Genomic DNA, 17,574 nt, shown 5'->3' on the forward strand with positions numbered 1-17,574 from the left:
GGGAAGAGCTTGGATGGCTGCATGTAGGCACGGGCTTTGGGTGAGGGAGGGGTCTATTGAATTTTACTGATCAGGAGGCTTAGGGGATCAGAGGGGTACACCATCTGGATGGTTGAGGAATGTATTAGGGGAGTTGGGGAATTGGATCAGGGGTGTGTCTGTCTGGGGGATTGGATGTTGAGTGGGGGAGCAGATGGTGAGGGTGGCTTGGAAGCCTAGGCCATGGCAATGCCACTAGACTGGCCGATAGCACGGCTGCACTTACCGCCTCTGCTCCACCCTTGTCATGCCTATTAAGTAGTTAGGATGGATTTTTATATTTATATATTTTATATATTATATTTATATATTTCATATTTATTAAATAAAGGAGTAGAGGAGTAGCCTAGTGGTTAGTGCAGCAGACTTTGATCCTGGGGAACTGGGTTCAATTCCCACTGCAGCACCTTGTGACTCCAGGCAAGTCACTAACACTCCATTGCCCCAGGTTCAAATAAGTACCTGTATATACTATGTAAACCACTTTGAATGTAGTTGCAAAAAAACACAGAAAGGTGGTATATCAATTCCCTTTCCCCTTTTTGCTGTTCTGGTTGTTTTAATGTGCATTAGTGGTTAGCGTGGGTACACGCTAACAGCTAACATGTGGTAGAACTCACACTTGCTAGAGTTACAAGTTTGAATTATCATTGTGATTTTTTTTTCTATATGTTTCCATCTTCATTCCCTTTTACAAGTGTTAACTTGCAAATTTGTTTTGAAAGTTATAAATATTAAATAAAGGCAGGCCACTCTCATCATTCAATTAAAATAATATAATCCTTGTACAATTATTTTTGGGTGGCAAAATATGTGTTAACACAACAATAATAATTCTCTACTACTCATTTTGTTTATATTTTATTCTTTGTTAGTTTGATGAATCTAATGTTTGGAAAATAAGGGGGTCTTTTACGAAGTAGTGGTAAGCCCACCGTGGGCTTACTGCTCGCTAAACAGAACTACTGCCTGGCTACCCCAGCAGCCCGGTGGTAGTTCCCACCTCCAGGGCGCACCATGTCCGGCGCTACATGTTGTAGCGCTGTTGTTTACCTGCTGGTAATCAGACAGTGCCGCTCACTGCCCAGTTACTGCTGGGTTAGCGCGAGAGCCCTTACCGCCACCTCAATGAGTGACAGTAAGTGCTCCCCCAAAATGCATGCGCGGCAAGTGGTTCATTTGTCGCATGGCCATTTATTTTAAAAAAGGACAGCCTTTTGCCCACTGCGTTAAAAGGGGGCCTCAGCACACTTCAAAAACACACACTGACCTCAGTGCAGGCCCCCTTTTACCACAGCTTGGTAAATGGACTCCCCATTGTATTATATATATGATTTTAAAAATTATTTTGATCTGATGGGTTATTTTAGCACAGGGTCTCATTGCATAAAATGGGACCCTGTACTAAAATTACCTGACTAGGAATAAAATAACCCAACTTGTGGTAAAATAATCTGATTTAACAGTAGCCCGCATTAATACTTTGCCTTATAGCGAAGTGACTCACATAACTGGAAATTAGTGCCAATTAACCCCAATTATTGATGATTATTGGTTGGTAGTGTTAATTAGCATAGCTGGCATTATTATATAACCTGAGTGCACAATTTTGCATACCTAGGGGTCCTTTTATTAGGGTGCGGTAAGACTAATGCAGCCCGTGCTAATCCCACATTATTTATTTTACGCAAGAGGCGTGTCAGAGGCGGAGAATAGGCATGCCTGTGCTAATCAGGTAGTGCAGACACATCACTGTACATTACCCAATTTGCATGGGAGCCCTTACTGCCTCCTAAATAGGCCATGCGCTAATGGAGAAATCAGTGCATTGCCATTAAAAAATTACCAAGTCTTTCACAAAGCCACACTAGTGTTTTTAGCTCACAGTAAAAATCAACTGAGATGACCATTATATTCCTAGGGGCATCTTAGCATTCACCACAAGTTGATTTTTACGTCAAGCTAAAAACACTTGAGCAGCTTTATAAAGGCTCCCCCCAAAAATCATGTTACTGCTTCACAAATAGTGGCCGGAGTGCGTGGGAAACCCTCACACAAATCACAGCGCTGGCCACTTCTTAATGTGGCTTAGGAAAAAGGACCCCTAAGCAAGAAAATGTACATGCAAGATCATAGAATGAAGGGGAATGTGTTTAGGTTCTAAAATGTAGCCCACATATCAACATTACTTAGGCCATCTTTTTGAGTTAAAAAAAAAAGTATTTGGATTTTCTTGTCTGATCTCAGGAACCTGACTGAACTGCACACCTCACAAATCTGAAAATTTCCATCAGATGTTTTTGAGAGAATAATTTATTAAAAGCTGTACTTTATTCAGTTAAAGTGATTGTGCTCAGACTATTAGGAACGCTCCAAAGGTTTCCAGTTAATCTTTGTTTTTTTTAATCTCCTAGAATTTTCAATGCGTAGTCCAACTGAAAATCATTATTCCACTTTGAACCAAGCCAATTGCTCCTTTCCCTTTTATTGCTTGAATTTCCCTGTTTCATAACAAATGGAATTAAAACACACACACATACGCACATGCACAATCTTAAATATTCTTTTCAAATGAATGAAAATCTTTTAAAAATGCTTAAAAATATACATTTTTCTTTGACTTTGTTTCTGGAGATTACGGAGGAGGACAATGTATTCTCAACCGCCCCCCCCCCCCCCCCCACACACACACACAAATCTGAACCCCTCAAAATACAGTTTGCAGTCTGTTCATCTTAAGGGGCTCATTTTCTAAATAGAAAGTCTAAAAAACAGCAAAAAGCGGAAAATGTGCTTTTTGTTTGCATTTGCATTTTTAAGATGTTTCTTTATATAACCAGATGACCACTGGAAGGATAAAGGCATGATACCCCCTTAATCCCCCAGTGGTCACTAACCCCCCTCCCACTCCCCTAAGAGATGAAAGTGACAGTACATACCAGGCTGCTGCAGATATAATGGTCATTCCTCTTAGAGCAGCAAGCATGTCCCTGGAGTTGCATAGTGGTCAGTGCATTGGACTGTAGAGAAGGGTACCCAGGCCAATAATCCACTCTAACTGATACACTTGTGGTAGAAAGTGTGAGAGCCCCCCAAAACCACAAAATACCCACTGAAATCTGTCAGCGTAAAGGTTATTGTAATGGTGTGCAATTGAGAACAGTACATTTTTTGCTATTCCTAGAGGGCTCACCATGATGTGATATGTACCTGGGACCTTTTATGTGAAGCTCACTGCAGTGCCCCCTAGGCTGCCCCAGTGCTCTGTTGAGATGTCTGCGTGGCCAGCCTAGTAAGATTGCTGGTCCCCAGATACTCCAATGATTCATTTTTGTGCATTTTTCCCTTGGGCATTTTTTGTTTTGAAAATGGACCTTAAAGAAAGACACACTGTGCACAAAAATGTCTAAAATAGGGCAATTTGCAAACCAAAAAGATAGACATTTTGCAAAACCCTTCCACATATATTTACTTAGGGTCCTGTTTACTAAACTGCGTTAGAGGTGCATTAGCGTTTTTAGCATGCGCTAAGTAAGCATTAGTGTGTGCTAACCGTGTAGATGCCCATAATATTCCTATGGACTTCTACAATGGTTAGTGCACACTAATTTTTAGCACGCATTAAAAAGGCTAGCACACCTTAGTAAACAGGGCCCATAAGGTGCGCTGAAAAATGGCCTGCGGTAGTGTAGATGCGTGTTTTGGATGCACACAGATCCATTTTTCAGCGCACCTGTAAAAAAGTCATTTTTAAACTTTTGACCAAAAATGGACATGCGGTAATGGGTCTGAGGCCTTACCGCCAACCATTGACTTAGCGGTAAGGTCTCCCACATTAACCAGGCAGTAGTGGTCTATGTGTGCCAAATGCCTTTTACAGCCCGGTACCACCGCGCACCAGAAAATAAAAATTATTTTCTGGTGCGCGTAGTGGACGCACAACAAAAATGAAATTACCACCCGGGGCACACGGTTGTCGGGCAGTAACTCAGAATTGGCACACATTGGGCACACCTAGGCACTTATGCGGCTTAGTAAAAGGGCCCCGGAGTGTATTTGTAACCACAAGAAACAATCTCACTGATAAACATAGTGTGACATGAAGGTACTAGAATACACTGAAACTCTGATATTATAATATGAAATGCTGTTGTAATGTTTAGAATTGTTTCCAAGACTTTTAAGCATTGCCACTCCATTTCTTTTGCAGAGAGCAGATATTGCCATCTCAGCTATCACAATCACCCCGGAACGTGAGAGTGTGGTGGATTTTAGCAAGCGTTACTTGGATTACTCTGTAGGAATTCTAATGAAGAAACCTGATGAGAAAATAAACATTTTCTCTCTCTTCGCTCCTTTTGATTTTGCTGTGTGGGCATGTATTGCAGCTGCTATCCCAGTGGTTGGTGTCCTGATATTTATATTGAACCGTATCCAGGCAATAAGAGCTCAGACGTCTCCACAAACAAGTCCTTCGGCATCCTCTACTCTTCACAGTGCCATATGGATTGTATATGGGGCATTTGTACAACAAGGTATTATTTATTTGCATGTTTAATTCAGAAGTGGTTACTATGATGGTCCACTTATTTCCATCTATTGCATAATTCAGAAGCCACATTAAACATCCACCTATTACATATATATTCTTTAAAAGGATTATTAACCACTAAGGGGGTGTTTCACTAAAGTCACCATGGGGTCCTTTTACAAAGGTGCGCTGAAAAGTGGCTTGCGGTAGTGTAGGTACGGGTTTTGGGCGTGCGCAGAATCATGTTTCAGCGCGTCTGTAAAAAAGGCCTCTTTTTTCACGAAAATGGACGTGCAGCAAAATCAAATTTGCCGCGTGTCCATTTTGGGTCTCTGACCTTACCGCCAGCCATAGACCTAGTGGTAAAGAATTTGGGTGGTAAGGACCTATGTGCGTCAGATGCCACTTGGCACGTGTCTGTTACGCATGTCTGAAAATAAAAATTATTTTTCAGACGCGCGCCAAAAATGAAATTACCACAAGAGCCATGCGGTAAGTCCATTTTGGCACACGTTGGGTGCGCATAGGCGTCTACATGGCTTACTAAAAGGGGCCCTATGTTTTTGCACTTACCATGCCTTAACAGCAAAAACTAAAATGCACTAAACGCAAAGGCTGTGTGGTACTTGTTGGGGGCGTTCCCAGCATGTCCTCAGCAATTACTACAATGAAAACTGCTCTAGCATGCATAAACTTGGTTGCAATTAATGTGAATGCACTTAGCACCTCCTACTGAGATGCTGATAAGTTAACCTACATTAAATGTATAAAGAATGTCATTCTCTCCTTGTCAGTAATTTTTCCCGAGAAGCATTCTTGAATTAATGTAATTGTTTGGTTGTCGATCGGTTCTATTTTCTCTTGAGTGAATGTATTTCCTATTCTACGATTATTGTAGTTCTTTTCTTGTTAACTTTTTAATTATTGATTCGTACACCACCCTGTTCTGTATGTCAGCATGGGCAGTATAGAAAGTTTTGAAAAAACTGTAACTGTAAACTATGAAACAAAGTGGGTAAGTTTGTTTGAGAAACTGAGGATGTTTGCGCTGCAGAGATTACATTACCAAAGGTCTGATCAGTCAGTTTAGTTTAGCTTTTTTTGTAATTCTGATTGGAGGATTGTTCATCAAACATTTGACTTGGCTCAAGTGAGAGTCATTTAGAAACATTTTTGCAGATTCTCATGCATGTTAAGGAGAACTTGTGGATTTGGAGCTCCTTTTTGGAGAATTTTAGTGGTGTAGTTTTGACATCTATTGGTGTCTTCTTGTCATTTGGAGCTATTTTTTGATGTATCTAGTAGATAGGTTTTTGGAATTTATTTTAAAGACACATGGTACATGGATGCGTAGGCACCTTATTGGGCTCAGGTGGACTGGAACAATGTTGGAAATTTGGGGAGAAAGTTTGGCTAACCAGGTGGGTGGTAGTCAGTGTGATAATATGGCAGTAGTGGAAGCTATTAATAGGCAATCACATGCCCACTGATGATTGAGATCTTGAAAGTTCTGATTCTTTATTGTTTATTCCTTAATATCACTTCATCAGCAAAACATATTCCAGGTGCATATAATAACATCTCTGATGCTCTCTTTTGTTTTCAATGGCCTTAGTTTTGAGCTTTGGCACCTTGTGCAAAATACTTGCCAACAGCAACGCTGGAAGGGTATTGGAGAGTCACTTGGGAGTTTTTGGAAGTTTAATGAAATCTTCTTTGGCTGTTGGGAACTTGGTGAACCAATGAGTCAGGTTGGAGAAGATTTGTTGCTTTTCTGGTGCAATAGAACCTGCCTGTACATGGTCCGTTTGTTTTTAAAGCTTTGATCTTGGACTTTAACAGGAATGCATGCTTGGCTGGTTGGTTGGATCATTCAGTGTTTTCTGTCACAGTGAGCATTTAAGAAGGGTTGACCCTACTTCTTTCTTTTTGGCAAGGAATTTGCTTCAAGGTTTTTGTATGGGGGGTGGTACTGGGTCACAAATTGGTGTTGCTCACTGTTTAATTCCTTAAACTTGCTGTCACAAACTCAAGGAATGGGAGCCCTTGGGCTGCTGACAGAGACTGGCTAGCAGCAGGCAAATCACCCATGCTAGAAATGGAACTTGGAAGCAGGGCTAGAGCTTGAAAGCTGGACTGGAGCTGGAACACTGACTGGAGCTTGGAAGGAGCATAAAGCAGGAACAGGACTATACAGGATGAAGAAGCTCCAAAGCTAGGCAGGAATAGAGTGAAAGAATAAGGTACAAACTTGAAAAGGAAGAGCACAAGGCAAGGCAAACAAGACAAGATTCAAGGCAAGGCAGACAAGACAGAGCACAAGGCAAGGCTAGACAGACAAGGCAGAGTACAAAGCAAAGCAGACAAGACAGGGAACAAAGCAAGGCAGACAAGGCAGACAAGGCAGACAAGGCAGGACTCAAGACAAGGCAGGGCAATATGAAGTGCAACATACACACACACAAACAAACAAAAGAACACTATAGAAGACCTCTGCTGCAAAGGCCAAATTTGAATGTCCCATTGTTCTTTAAGGGATCCCTCACTGATGATGTCATGACTTCAGGGAAGAGGCTTGAAACACACTGAATTCCAGAGTGAGGCTTACAGCACACTGAATACCAGAGTGAGGCTTGGAACACAGAGGAAGTGATAGCAGAGGCAACTGTGCAGGAAGGAAGCAGCCCAGAGAAGCCACAGAGTCTAACCACCAGAAGGGAAACTGAGTCTGGATGTGGGGACACATCCACAGCCATGACAGTACCTCCCCCTCAAGGCTCCCGTGGTCCCCACGGGAGGTCTGTGTTTCCAAGGATAACTGTGGTGGAATCTACTGAAAGTCTTCAGAACATGAACATGGATTGCTGGACTGGAGGTTGAGAGGAAATCTAGAACTTGAAAACAAGACTGGATCTTGTAGACAGGACTGGAGCTTGAAAACAGGGCTGGAGTAATACCACAGCCAGTGAACTTCTATGACTTGTCCTCGACACCATCGGCCCCCTGGAATCAGGGATGTCCTGAACCCCATATCTAGGGTCTGGTTTTTCGGGCTTGGCACAAGACAATGAACCTTGAAGAGGCCAGTAGACAGATTCTGAGTCTTGGATGCAGCAAGAGAAGAGGTCTTACTCAGAAAGAACCATCTTCCCAAGAGGGGATCCACAACCATCTGGCCCTCCTGATGTGGAGATCTTGTCACCACTTGCAGTTCAGGGCAAGCCCTGGCCAATAACTAGTAGTCCAGGGTGCATAATCAAGAAACCTAGCAGTGGCCAAGGTGATGAAAGATGACTCAGAATCCAAGTAATATTGTTCATAAGCATCGAAGGAAGCAGGATATTGTGCTGGAACAGCCAAAGTACTGAAACACAGAATGAAATCTGGAGCTGTGCCACTTTGGAACATGGACTGGAATACAGGGCTGTGCCAGAATTGAAACATGGACTGGAATACAGAGCTGTGCTGGAATTGAAACACGGACTGGAATCTGTAGCTGAGCCAAAGCTGAAACCATGACTAGAAGCAGGAATTAGGCTGAAAGTCAAAGCTGAACTGGAGCCGGAATTAGAACCAAAAAGAAGCTCTATGTTGACCCTAGCTTCAGGAATGGAAAGCTAGTATAGGAAGGCAGCAACTTTGACTTGATACTGGAGATTCTGTTGATGAAGCATTTGCAGGGTGAGCGATTCTGCTGAGCTCATGGCCTTTGCACAATGTCACAAATTCAAGGAATGTGAGCCCTTGGGCTGCTGCCAGAGACTGGCTACTAGCAGGTGAATTACCTGGGCTAGAACTGGAGCTTCGAAGCTGGACTGGAGCTGCAATGCTGGACTAGAGCTGGAATGCTAGATTGGAGCTCGGAAGCTGGACTGGAGCTGGAACACTGGACTGGAGCTTGGAAACTGGACTGGAGCTGGAATGCTGGACTGGAGCTTTGAATCCGGACTGGAGCTGGAACGCTGGACTGGAAACCAGGAACAGGATTAGACAGGATGAAGCAGATGCAAAGCTAGGCAGGAACAGGGTGAAGGAGCAAGGCAGGCAAGGCAGAGCACAAGGTAAGGCTAACAAGACAAGGTTCAAAGCAAGGCAAACAAGACAGGGCTTAAGGCAAGGCAGACAAGGCAGGACAATCTGAAGTGCAATATATACACACAAACGCTAGAACACTCTAGATGACCTCTGTTGAAAAGGTCACGTTTGAATGGCCCATTGTTCCTTAAGAGAACCCTCACTGTTGATGTCATGGCTTCAAGGAAGAGGCCAGAAACACACTGAATACCAGAGTGAGAATTGGAGCACACTGAATGCCACAGTGAGGCTTGGGACACAGAAGAAGTGATAGCAGAGGCAACTGTGCAGGAAGAAGGCAGCCCAGAGAAGCCACGGAGCCTGACCACTGGAAAGGAAGGTGAGTCTGGATGCGGGGGCACAGCCACAGCCATGACAATTGCTTAATCAAGTAAGTGCTCAAGAATTGTTTTTTTAAAGCGCATTGCATTTTATTTACCACAAATCCACCGGTAATTCATTTCGAGGTGATTTTCAAAGCACTTAAACTTACAAATAAATGTTTTGTTACATTGAGGCGTATTTTCAAAGCACAAGGGCCCTGGTTACTAAGGCATGTCAGCATTTTTAATGCACCTACAGTTAGTTTGCCTGTTAACCGTGTAGGCGTCTATAGGGATATTGTAGGCACGTACACCGTTAATGCACGTACATGGTTAACGCGCGTTAAAGACATAAACATGCCTATAACACAGCTTAGTAAACAGGGCCCTCAGACTTATAAAGTTCCATAAGTTACTATGACATACAAAGTTCCATAGGTTACTTTTAACATATGCTTCATAGTAACCTATGGAACATTGTAAGTCTAAGTGCTGTGAAAATGAACCCCTTTATATCTTTCGGCTGGAAGTCATGTTTTGCTGTCACCCAGAGTTTATTTCTACTGAGCATATGGTGGCTCTGTTTCAGGTGGTATTTTCATATGCTCTTTATGGAGCCCTTAGAGTGACTTGATGGCAGATGCAATGACAGATGCTGGTAATATGGACTTGCTGGGGAGTCATGTGTATGGATTTGTCAGTCTAAGACTGATTAGTTGTAGAGGAGAATTTGGCTTATTGTGCGTCAGGTGACAAATGTATTTACTTGCCTTTGGTGGTGTGCTCGGTTGTTCTTGCTGTTATGGCCAGTAGGGGCCTTATTTTGACTAGCTCAGGTTGTTGGGTAACCATTGACTAGACATTGGTTTAGATATATTTTATGTTCTATTGATGATTTTTTTTGAGGCACGTGTGCAGCACAACTGGCACAAGACCCTTTTTTCAAGGGGGGGGGGAGGCAGTAACAAGCAAGGTATAGTGGTATTTTTGAATAATCAGGTCCCTAATTTGGTCTAACAGGGGTTTAGAAGAGTGAAGATTCAATTTGGATAAGTGTGTGTGTGTGTGGGGGGGGGGGTGATGTGTGTCACTGTCAAGGGGGGTCAGGACACGGTTCGGTGAAGCCACAGACAATACAATTGGAAAGAATGTTCACAGAGTGCTTAGTGCACCTCATCCATGGTTACATCATAACTGATTAACCTAGAAACCTAATGTGGGTGTGGATAGTGGAGAAAGAAAGATTTGATGAGATGGGGTTAAAGTTAGCAATGTTATTCTGATGTAAGGGGGCCAACTGGGGAATAGTATTGTTAAATTCATCATTTGGAGTTTTGAATGTGCTGAAGAATGAATAAAGTGGTGGCTGGTTCTGCCACACAATCTTTTGTTGTGTCCATTGATGGGGGTGGGGTGCGGTGGGGTGGGGTGAATGCCTATGTTATGGAAATAATCCTGCTATATAGTTTAGTTTGCAACACACAGAAATCAGTGCTATTTTTGAAAGAACTGTATGACATAGGAAACAGTTTCAGAAGCATTTTAAAAACATATATGCAGCATCATTTTAGATAGGTCATTGAAGTGTGAATATCGACCTACAGTAAAAAAAGACTTGACACAGGCCGTGTTTTGGCAACTAAGCCTGAATCAGGAGTCTGAATTATGTACTGGTCTAAGAGAACAGAAACACAAGTTCTGCGAGTGTCTCAGAAGCCAATTGTACTCTGTCCTCAAAAGTATATCGTAGCTTGGAGAAATCGAGCTTATGCTCTACAAAGGAAAAACTAGTTAGGTAAATCCGTTGGTGAAAGTCAAGATTTGTGGAAGCTATTTCTTCTGTTCTGTTCATCTACACATTATACTAGATCAGAGCTGTATATTTATGTGTCAAGTAAATTGATGTATTCTGTCCCCCCAAGGCAAAGACCTATGAAAAGTGGAATAAACGTACAAGCGATAGACATGAACCTTAGAAAATACTGCTACAGTACATGTACAAGTCCAGGTAGATTGTAAAGGGGGCCAAACATTCAAAAACCAGGTTCACAGAGGCAAACACTTGCATGCCCAGCCCATACATGTGCAATATTCAGTGGCCATGAGTCCACCTGGCCATGGAAGCTCACTGTGTAGTTCCTGCATGGAAAACTATGTACCTGGGATCCTGCAGAAGCTCCAGCTGTACAGTGGCCATGAACATGCAGTGCTAACCATACACCATTGTCCATCCAGGCTTCAGTAGCAGTGGTATGCATAGCGATCCATGCTTGAAAGACCATGCTGGGTGGCATTTAGACAGCTTTTTCAAGCAATGCTGAGGATAGCCATACGGTAGTGGCCAGAGCCATGTGCACATGTGCTAGGTCCCACAAAGTATATGGCATTCACTATCAAGATCTGCCAAATGCACATACAAGATGGAGGTTGCAATTTCTCTGAGAAGGAAAATGCCTCCTGGTACTCCTAGTTCTCCAAAATGGGAGTGCTTCTTTAGGGAGGGTAGGCACATGGTCGCCCAAGCAGCAGCAACAAAGGTTTGGGAGGAGATCCAGAAGACCCTGTTAAGGTAAGAACCTACTCCGCTAACAAGCCCCCACAACCACCACACTTATGTGAGACTCTGCAAAGCCACACAGCTAGTAAGCTGTTGACAGGACATGCACCCAGGCTCAGATCTCTGAGGTCACAGCATGGTGGCATGAGGCCAGTATACAATCACACTGCACACATTCATTATCACACAGCTGCCATGTGCACTGTGACATACGATGCCACACACACCTGATAATGGCACTTATCTGGCCCTGCTCTGGCCAGCTTGCCCAAAATGAACAGGCCACCATGCCACACTCCTATCATCTCCCCAGACTCAAACATTTATAAGATTGTGAGAGCAGATAACAGGTTGCTCTGGAGGATGTCTGTCTAAACATCACCCCAAACCCCCTATGTGCTACCCCAAGTATGTCACTCATGTGCTGCAAGGAGCATCTTCCCATATCGCACACAGTCCTTGGTCTACATAGTACCTACCAACTGCAAGGATCTGGGGGATACCCCAGCAGCTGGTCTGGCCCATGTACAGGCATCTCCTGAAATTGTGCTAGAGAAGGTGTTGCATACATATCTGCCACAACCTGGAATAAAGCTTGTGCCATCTCCTTCAATATTGTACAGAATCTATGGCATCACTAGAGATTTAGAGATTCTCAAAAGCTGTTACAGGGCCATTCGGAGGACCAACCTCTTCTTGCTGGAATGTATCAGGCATCAGCTGAAACTGTGGAGAAGTATGTCCCTCAAAACATAACCCCCCCCCCCCCCCCCCCCCGTTAACTACATCAGTTCTGTCAAATCACCTGCTCTGCATTCATGTCTGAACTGTGACATGGTGGACAGCTGTGATATCAACCACCTCTCCCTACCTACAGTCACATCATCCTAAGATGTTATCATGTGTATGGCCTTGTCTAGGATGAGCTGCTACACTGGGGATGATGTCAGTCTCACACATTCACTACCAAATGGCTAATTATGTCCTACACATGACCTACACATAATAACAAGCCAGCCCATTTGCACCATCAGCTCGAATAGGTAGTGGTACCTTGCAAATTGGCATGATCTGTTCCAAGTAGGCTCTGGGTATGTGGCAAGGCACATGTGATGATGGAAGCAGGAGAAGAAATGCACCATGGACACACCCTTTTCTGTATTTGGAATCACACTGAAACTGTCAGAGATGTACTGGTACCTGAGACATAGGCTACCAGTCTGGGGCTCGGATCATAGAGAACAATGGTGTGACTGATGTTGTAGCATGTCCCAAAAGAGAACAAAAGCAATACACTTCCAATCAGAGTCAATGCTGTTATCCCCAAACCTGCTATGCTGATGTATATAGACAGCACTGAATGACAGTAAAAGCATACCCAGGGAGACACAGATCAGACCCCTATGGGTGGTGAATTGGACTGGGATGTGGGATGAGGGCAAAGGAAGGTAGAAGGCTAGGTCATTATAACCAGAGTTTCACTCTCTAAACATGTTCATGTTATCCCAAAGACTAACCTGAATTGCTTCCTTTCACAAATGAGATGAAGGTGGAAGAACAGGATGGGAGCTCTTCCACATCAGACTTGGATCCAAAGGAGAAAGAGGAAGATGAGGACTTTGAAATTCAGGGAGCTGCCTTACCTCCACCATGCCATAAAGCCCCTGGAAGGTTTCCAGAGGAGCACCACAGACAACTTAGACCTATCTCCCACCTCTGAAACCTGAGGAAGAGGACAAAGAGGGGAATGAGGCGGAGAAAAGAGAGGAGGAGGAGCAGGAGGCGGGAGCAAGGGGTGATATGGGCCCAATGGCACCACTTGTGCACATTCCAACACCACAAGACAAGCAGGAAAGCCTGGTGGACATCAGCTGTAGGGGCTGAACACAAGACATACTGTGCTAAATGCACCTATGCAGCTTATGTATATATGTATTTAGTTGTGACATTTATATCCCACATTATCCCAAACAAGTTTGAGTTCAAGGTGGCTTACAATAAACAGCATAGGATACATAACAGAATAATGCATAAGAAAGTAATTTGTTGTAAGAATCCAATTTTACAAAACAGTATCATAACGCACTGGGATAGTTATGGATGTTTAACATTTAGAAAATCTATTATGAATGAAAAATTGTACACAAAGCAAAGAGAAGGTTAATGGTAAATAGAGTAATAACCAATTCAGATAATAATTAGTTGTTTGAGATATGGTTGTTCTTTGTGAGAATTTGTTTTAATAGAAACAATCTGAGGATTTTGTGGAATCTAGTATATTCCTGTATATTTCTTATATTGGGTGGTAAGGAATTCCATTATTTGGTTCCTAGGTAAGTGAAGTCTGCAGAGTGGACAGTTTTGTAGATCACTTTTTTGCAATTTGGGAGGTGTAGTCTGAGATAGTTTCTTGCCTCATATTTAGCATTTCTTTGAAGTAAGTTTATTAATGGTACCATGTAGTCTGGAGCTGTGCCATTTAGAATTTGAAAGATAAAGGCACATAATTTGAAGGTGATTCTCGCTTTGATGGGAAGCCATTGTAATTTGATTAATAAAGGGGAAGCACTTTCAAAATTAGAGATTTGGTATATGAACCTCGCTGCAGTGTTTTGAGCTGTTTGGAGTTTTTAAAGAGTTTTTCAACAGGTATTCCTTACAGCCAGCATATATGGCTTTACAATAATCAAATTGGGATAATGGTAATGATTGTACCAATAGTCTGAATGTTTCTGATGAGAAATAGGGTCTGATAGTTTTTAGTTTCCAAAAAGACCTGAAAGATTTTGTGATTACTGAGGAAACTTGAGTATCAAATGTAAAATGTTTGTCTATAATTATACCTATAATTTTCAGATTATTGTCAATGGGGAATGAAATGTCTATTGTGAAACTGTTGTAGTTGTTTTGGTCAAATAGGTTGGTAATGACCATGAATGTAGTTCTTTCTTTCTTTAGCTTTAGTTTGGATTCTGAGGCCCGTGTTTCCATCAAATTTAATCCAAGTTTTGTCTCTTGTAAGATGTCTTGAATGTTATTTTTGAAGGTTATGTATATGGTAACATTGTCAGCACATATGAATGTTTTGAATCCTACTGTTTGTAATCTGTTACCTAGTGGTGACATCATTACTTTAAACCGTGTGGGCGATAGTGGAGAGCCCTGAGGGACACCACAGTCAGGTGACCAAGGAGAGGATAAGGTCCCTTTCATTTTCACTTTGTAAGATCTTGATTCAGGAATCCTTGAAACCATTTGTGGACTGTGCCACATATGCCAAAGTTGTCTGGTATGTTTAGTAGGATATTATGATCTACTACATCAAATACACTAGACATATCAAACTGTATTATTAAGATCTTAGACCTTATGCTAATTTATTTTCTGATATTTGATTCTGGGGTAATAAGGATAGTCTCGGTGCTATAGCATGGTCTGAAACCTGATTGTGATTTGTGTAGTAGAAATGTGAAAGGTAGTCCATAGTTTGTGCTGCTACTATTCCTTCCATCACCTTTATCATCAAAGGAATGGAGGCTACCGGTCTGTAGTTTGTTACATCAGTTATGGTGATTGAATTATTTTGGTATTGGTGTTAGATTAATTAATATATTTCTTCATAAGCTAACAAGGATAAGGGTCTAGTATGCATTGTGAGGTTGAATATTTTAGGAGGTAATGTTTTGGTAATGGGTTGATAGTTGGAAGGAAGACCAGATTCTGTCAGTGGCTATTTCTGTATGTGTGTCTGTTTTTTGTAAATATCTTGATGGTTGATTTTTAATTTGAATATTCCTTCTCTGATTTTAATTATTTTTTTGTTTGAAAACAAGTAGCCAGTTGCTCTGCTGTTGGTGGGGACTCAGTGGTTGTAGTGATTTCTTTTGTGGATAATAGGCTTTTTATCAGATTGAAAAGTTTACTGATATTAAGGAAATTACCACCGATTATTTTGTTATAGTATTGGGTTTTTGCAATTTTGATCTTATTTTTATATGTTTTGATGGCAATTTTCAAAGTTAATTTCTTTATGTTTGATTTATCTTTAGCCCATTTTCTTTTCAGTTTTCTACATTTCCTTTTCAAAAGAAGGATAGATTGATTAAACCAAGGTGAAATTTTCTGGTTTGGTTTGCATGTAGATTTGAAGGGAGCTATGTTATTTAAGACATTTTTGCATAAGTCATCCCATTTAATCATGAACTTGTTATTGTCTGCTGAAGGAAGAGCACGATTGTTCAAGACGTTAGACCAGAAGGTTGTGGTATTTATTTTTCCTCTAGTTTTGCAAGGAGTCATAGTACTTTTATTTTTCATTGATTTTGTATTTTCCCTCCAATAGAGGAAGAACTCGAGTTTACTGTGGTCTGACCAGGGAGTTTGAGTCCAAGTATGGTTACTTATTTATTTATTTATTTATTGCATTTGTATCCCACATTTTCCCACCTCTTTGCAGGCTCAATGAAAGTTGTTGTTGTTTGCAAATTTATAGGCTAATAGGTCAAGTAAGTGACCTTTATTGTGAGAGGTATGGCTCAATGGTTGTGTGAGTTGCTAGTAGCTTAAAAAGTCAAGTACGTTTTTTGTTTTACTGTTATTCTGATTATCTAGGTGTAAATTAATGCCCCTATTAGTAGGACATTATCAAATTTAGTGCATATGTTAGATATAAATTCAGTGACAATAGTTTCTGTTGATTGCCACCTCCCTGGTGGGTGGTTAAATAGGATAATGCAGATAGGATCAGATAGTGTCGTCATTGATTTTGCAAGCAATTGTTTCGAGAGTAGGGGAGTTAATACAAAATATCAGTTCTATTTTGAAAAAGGATTTATATATTATGGCAATACCTCCTCCTTTTTTCCCGTTTCTAGCTTGGTGAATAATTTTGTAACTTCTGGGATAAAGGTAATTTAATATTGGATCGTCTTGCGCAGTAATCAATAGGAGGTCCAATTGTTCTTCTTCTAGCCATTGTCTGATTATCTGTGTTTTGTTTATTGTAGATATGGCAGGCCTGGAGCCAGCAGGCCCCAATCCAGAGACCCATAGTGCTGAGACCATGAGGCTCCTAAGTCAGTGTTGCTGCACAAGTCCAGCAGTATTTCCAGTCCCTCCAAGAGGACCTTCTGCCAGCCTTCACGTACATCCACCACATCATAGCCCTCATGATCACCACCATGGAAGGGATGAAGTCCAAGATATATGCCCTCACAGAGGCTGTGAGGTGGCTTGAGGCACTTATTTCTGGTCTCCCATCCTAGCCCGCACACCCGCAGTCCTAAGAATGTAAATTATGAAGCTAGTCTGCATGCAGTATAGAACATCCACCCCACTGAGAATGTATAGGTGTATAACCCCTATATCTCATATTTATAATGTATCAAGTGGAACAATGTACAGTTCATATTATTTTATTTGTAAATGAGCAAAAGTTTCATTTTTATGCTGAAATGCAAAGATATATGTTCCATTGTTTGCACATAGACATTGTGTAATCTCTTAATCTGGATGCTCAGCTAAGCCTCTCCATCCCTCCTATATACCTACCCACATGCTGCAGTTTTCCCCTCACCAAACAGCTAAAACTATGTGCAAAGCCTTAAAACCATGTTCCTCCCCTCTCCTTATATACCTGCACATGTGCAGTACATACAACCCTTCTCCAAACAGAACTATGTGCTACCACAAGTATGTCACTCATGGGCTGCATGTATCTGCTGCAGAGGGCATTTTCCCATAATGCATACTGTCTTGGCCTATATAGCACCTACCAACTGCACACATCTGGGGGATACCCAAGCAGCTGGTCTGGCCCATGTACAGGTAGGTCCTGAAATTGTGCTAGGAGTGGTGTTGCCATAACACTGGAATAAAACTTATGTGATCTCCCTCAATATCATACAGGATTTTTGGCATCACCAGAGATGTAGAGCTGTTACAGAGCCATTTGGAAGACCTATGAGACAGATATAAGGATGCCATTGCTTGACCTAAGATTGGTAGCATGGATTGTTGCCACTATTTGGGGTTCTTCCAGGTACTTGTGA

General features: G+C 41.9%; 1 protein-coding gene across 1 annotated transcript in view; it reads left to right on the forward strand.

The window, feature by feature from the left end:
• GRID1 (glutamate ionotropic receptor delta type subunit 1) overlaps positions 1–17,574 on the forward strand; it is a 1,935,592-nt gene that overhangs the window by 1,695,409 nt on the left and 222,609 nt on the right. Inside the window, exon 11 of the mRNA XM_030203368.1 lies at positions 4,250–4,574. Coding sequence (XP_030059228.1) covers positions 4,250–4,574 — 325 coding nt within the window. The remainder of the gene's footprint in view (positions 1–4,249; positions 4,575–17,574) is intronic.

This window comes from Microcaecilia unicolor, chromosome 5, assembly GCF_901765095.1.
Source record: "Microcaecilia unicolor chromosome 5, aMicUni1.1, whole genome shotgun sequence".
NCBI lineage: Eukaryota > Metazoa > Chordata > Amphibia > Gymnophiona > Siphonopidae > Microcaecilia > Microcaecilia unicolor.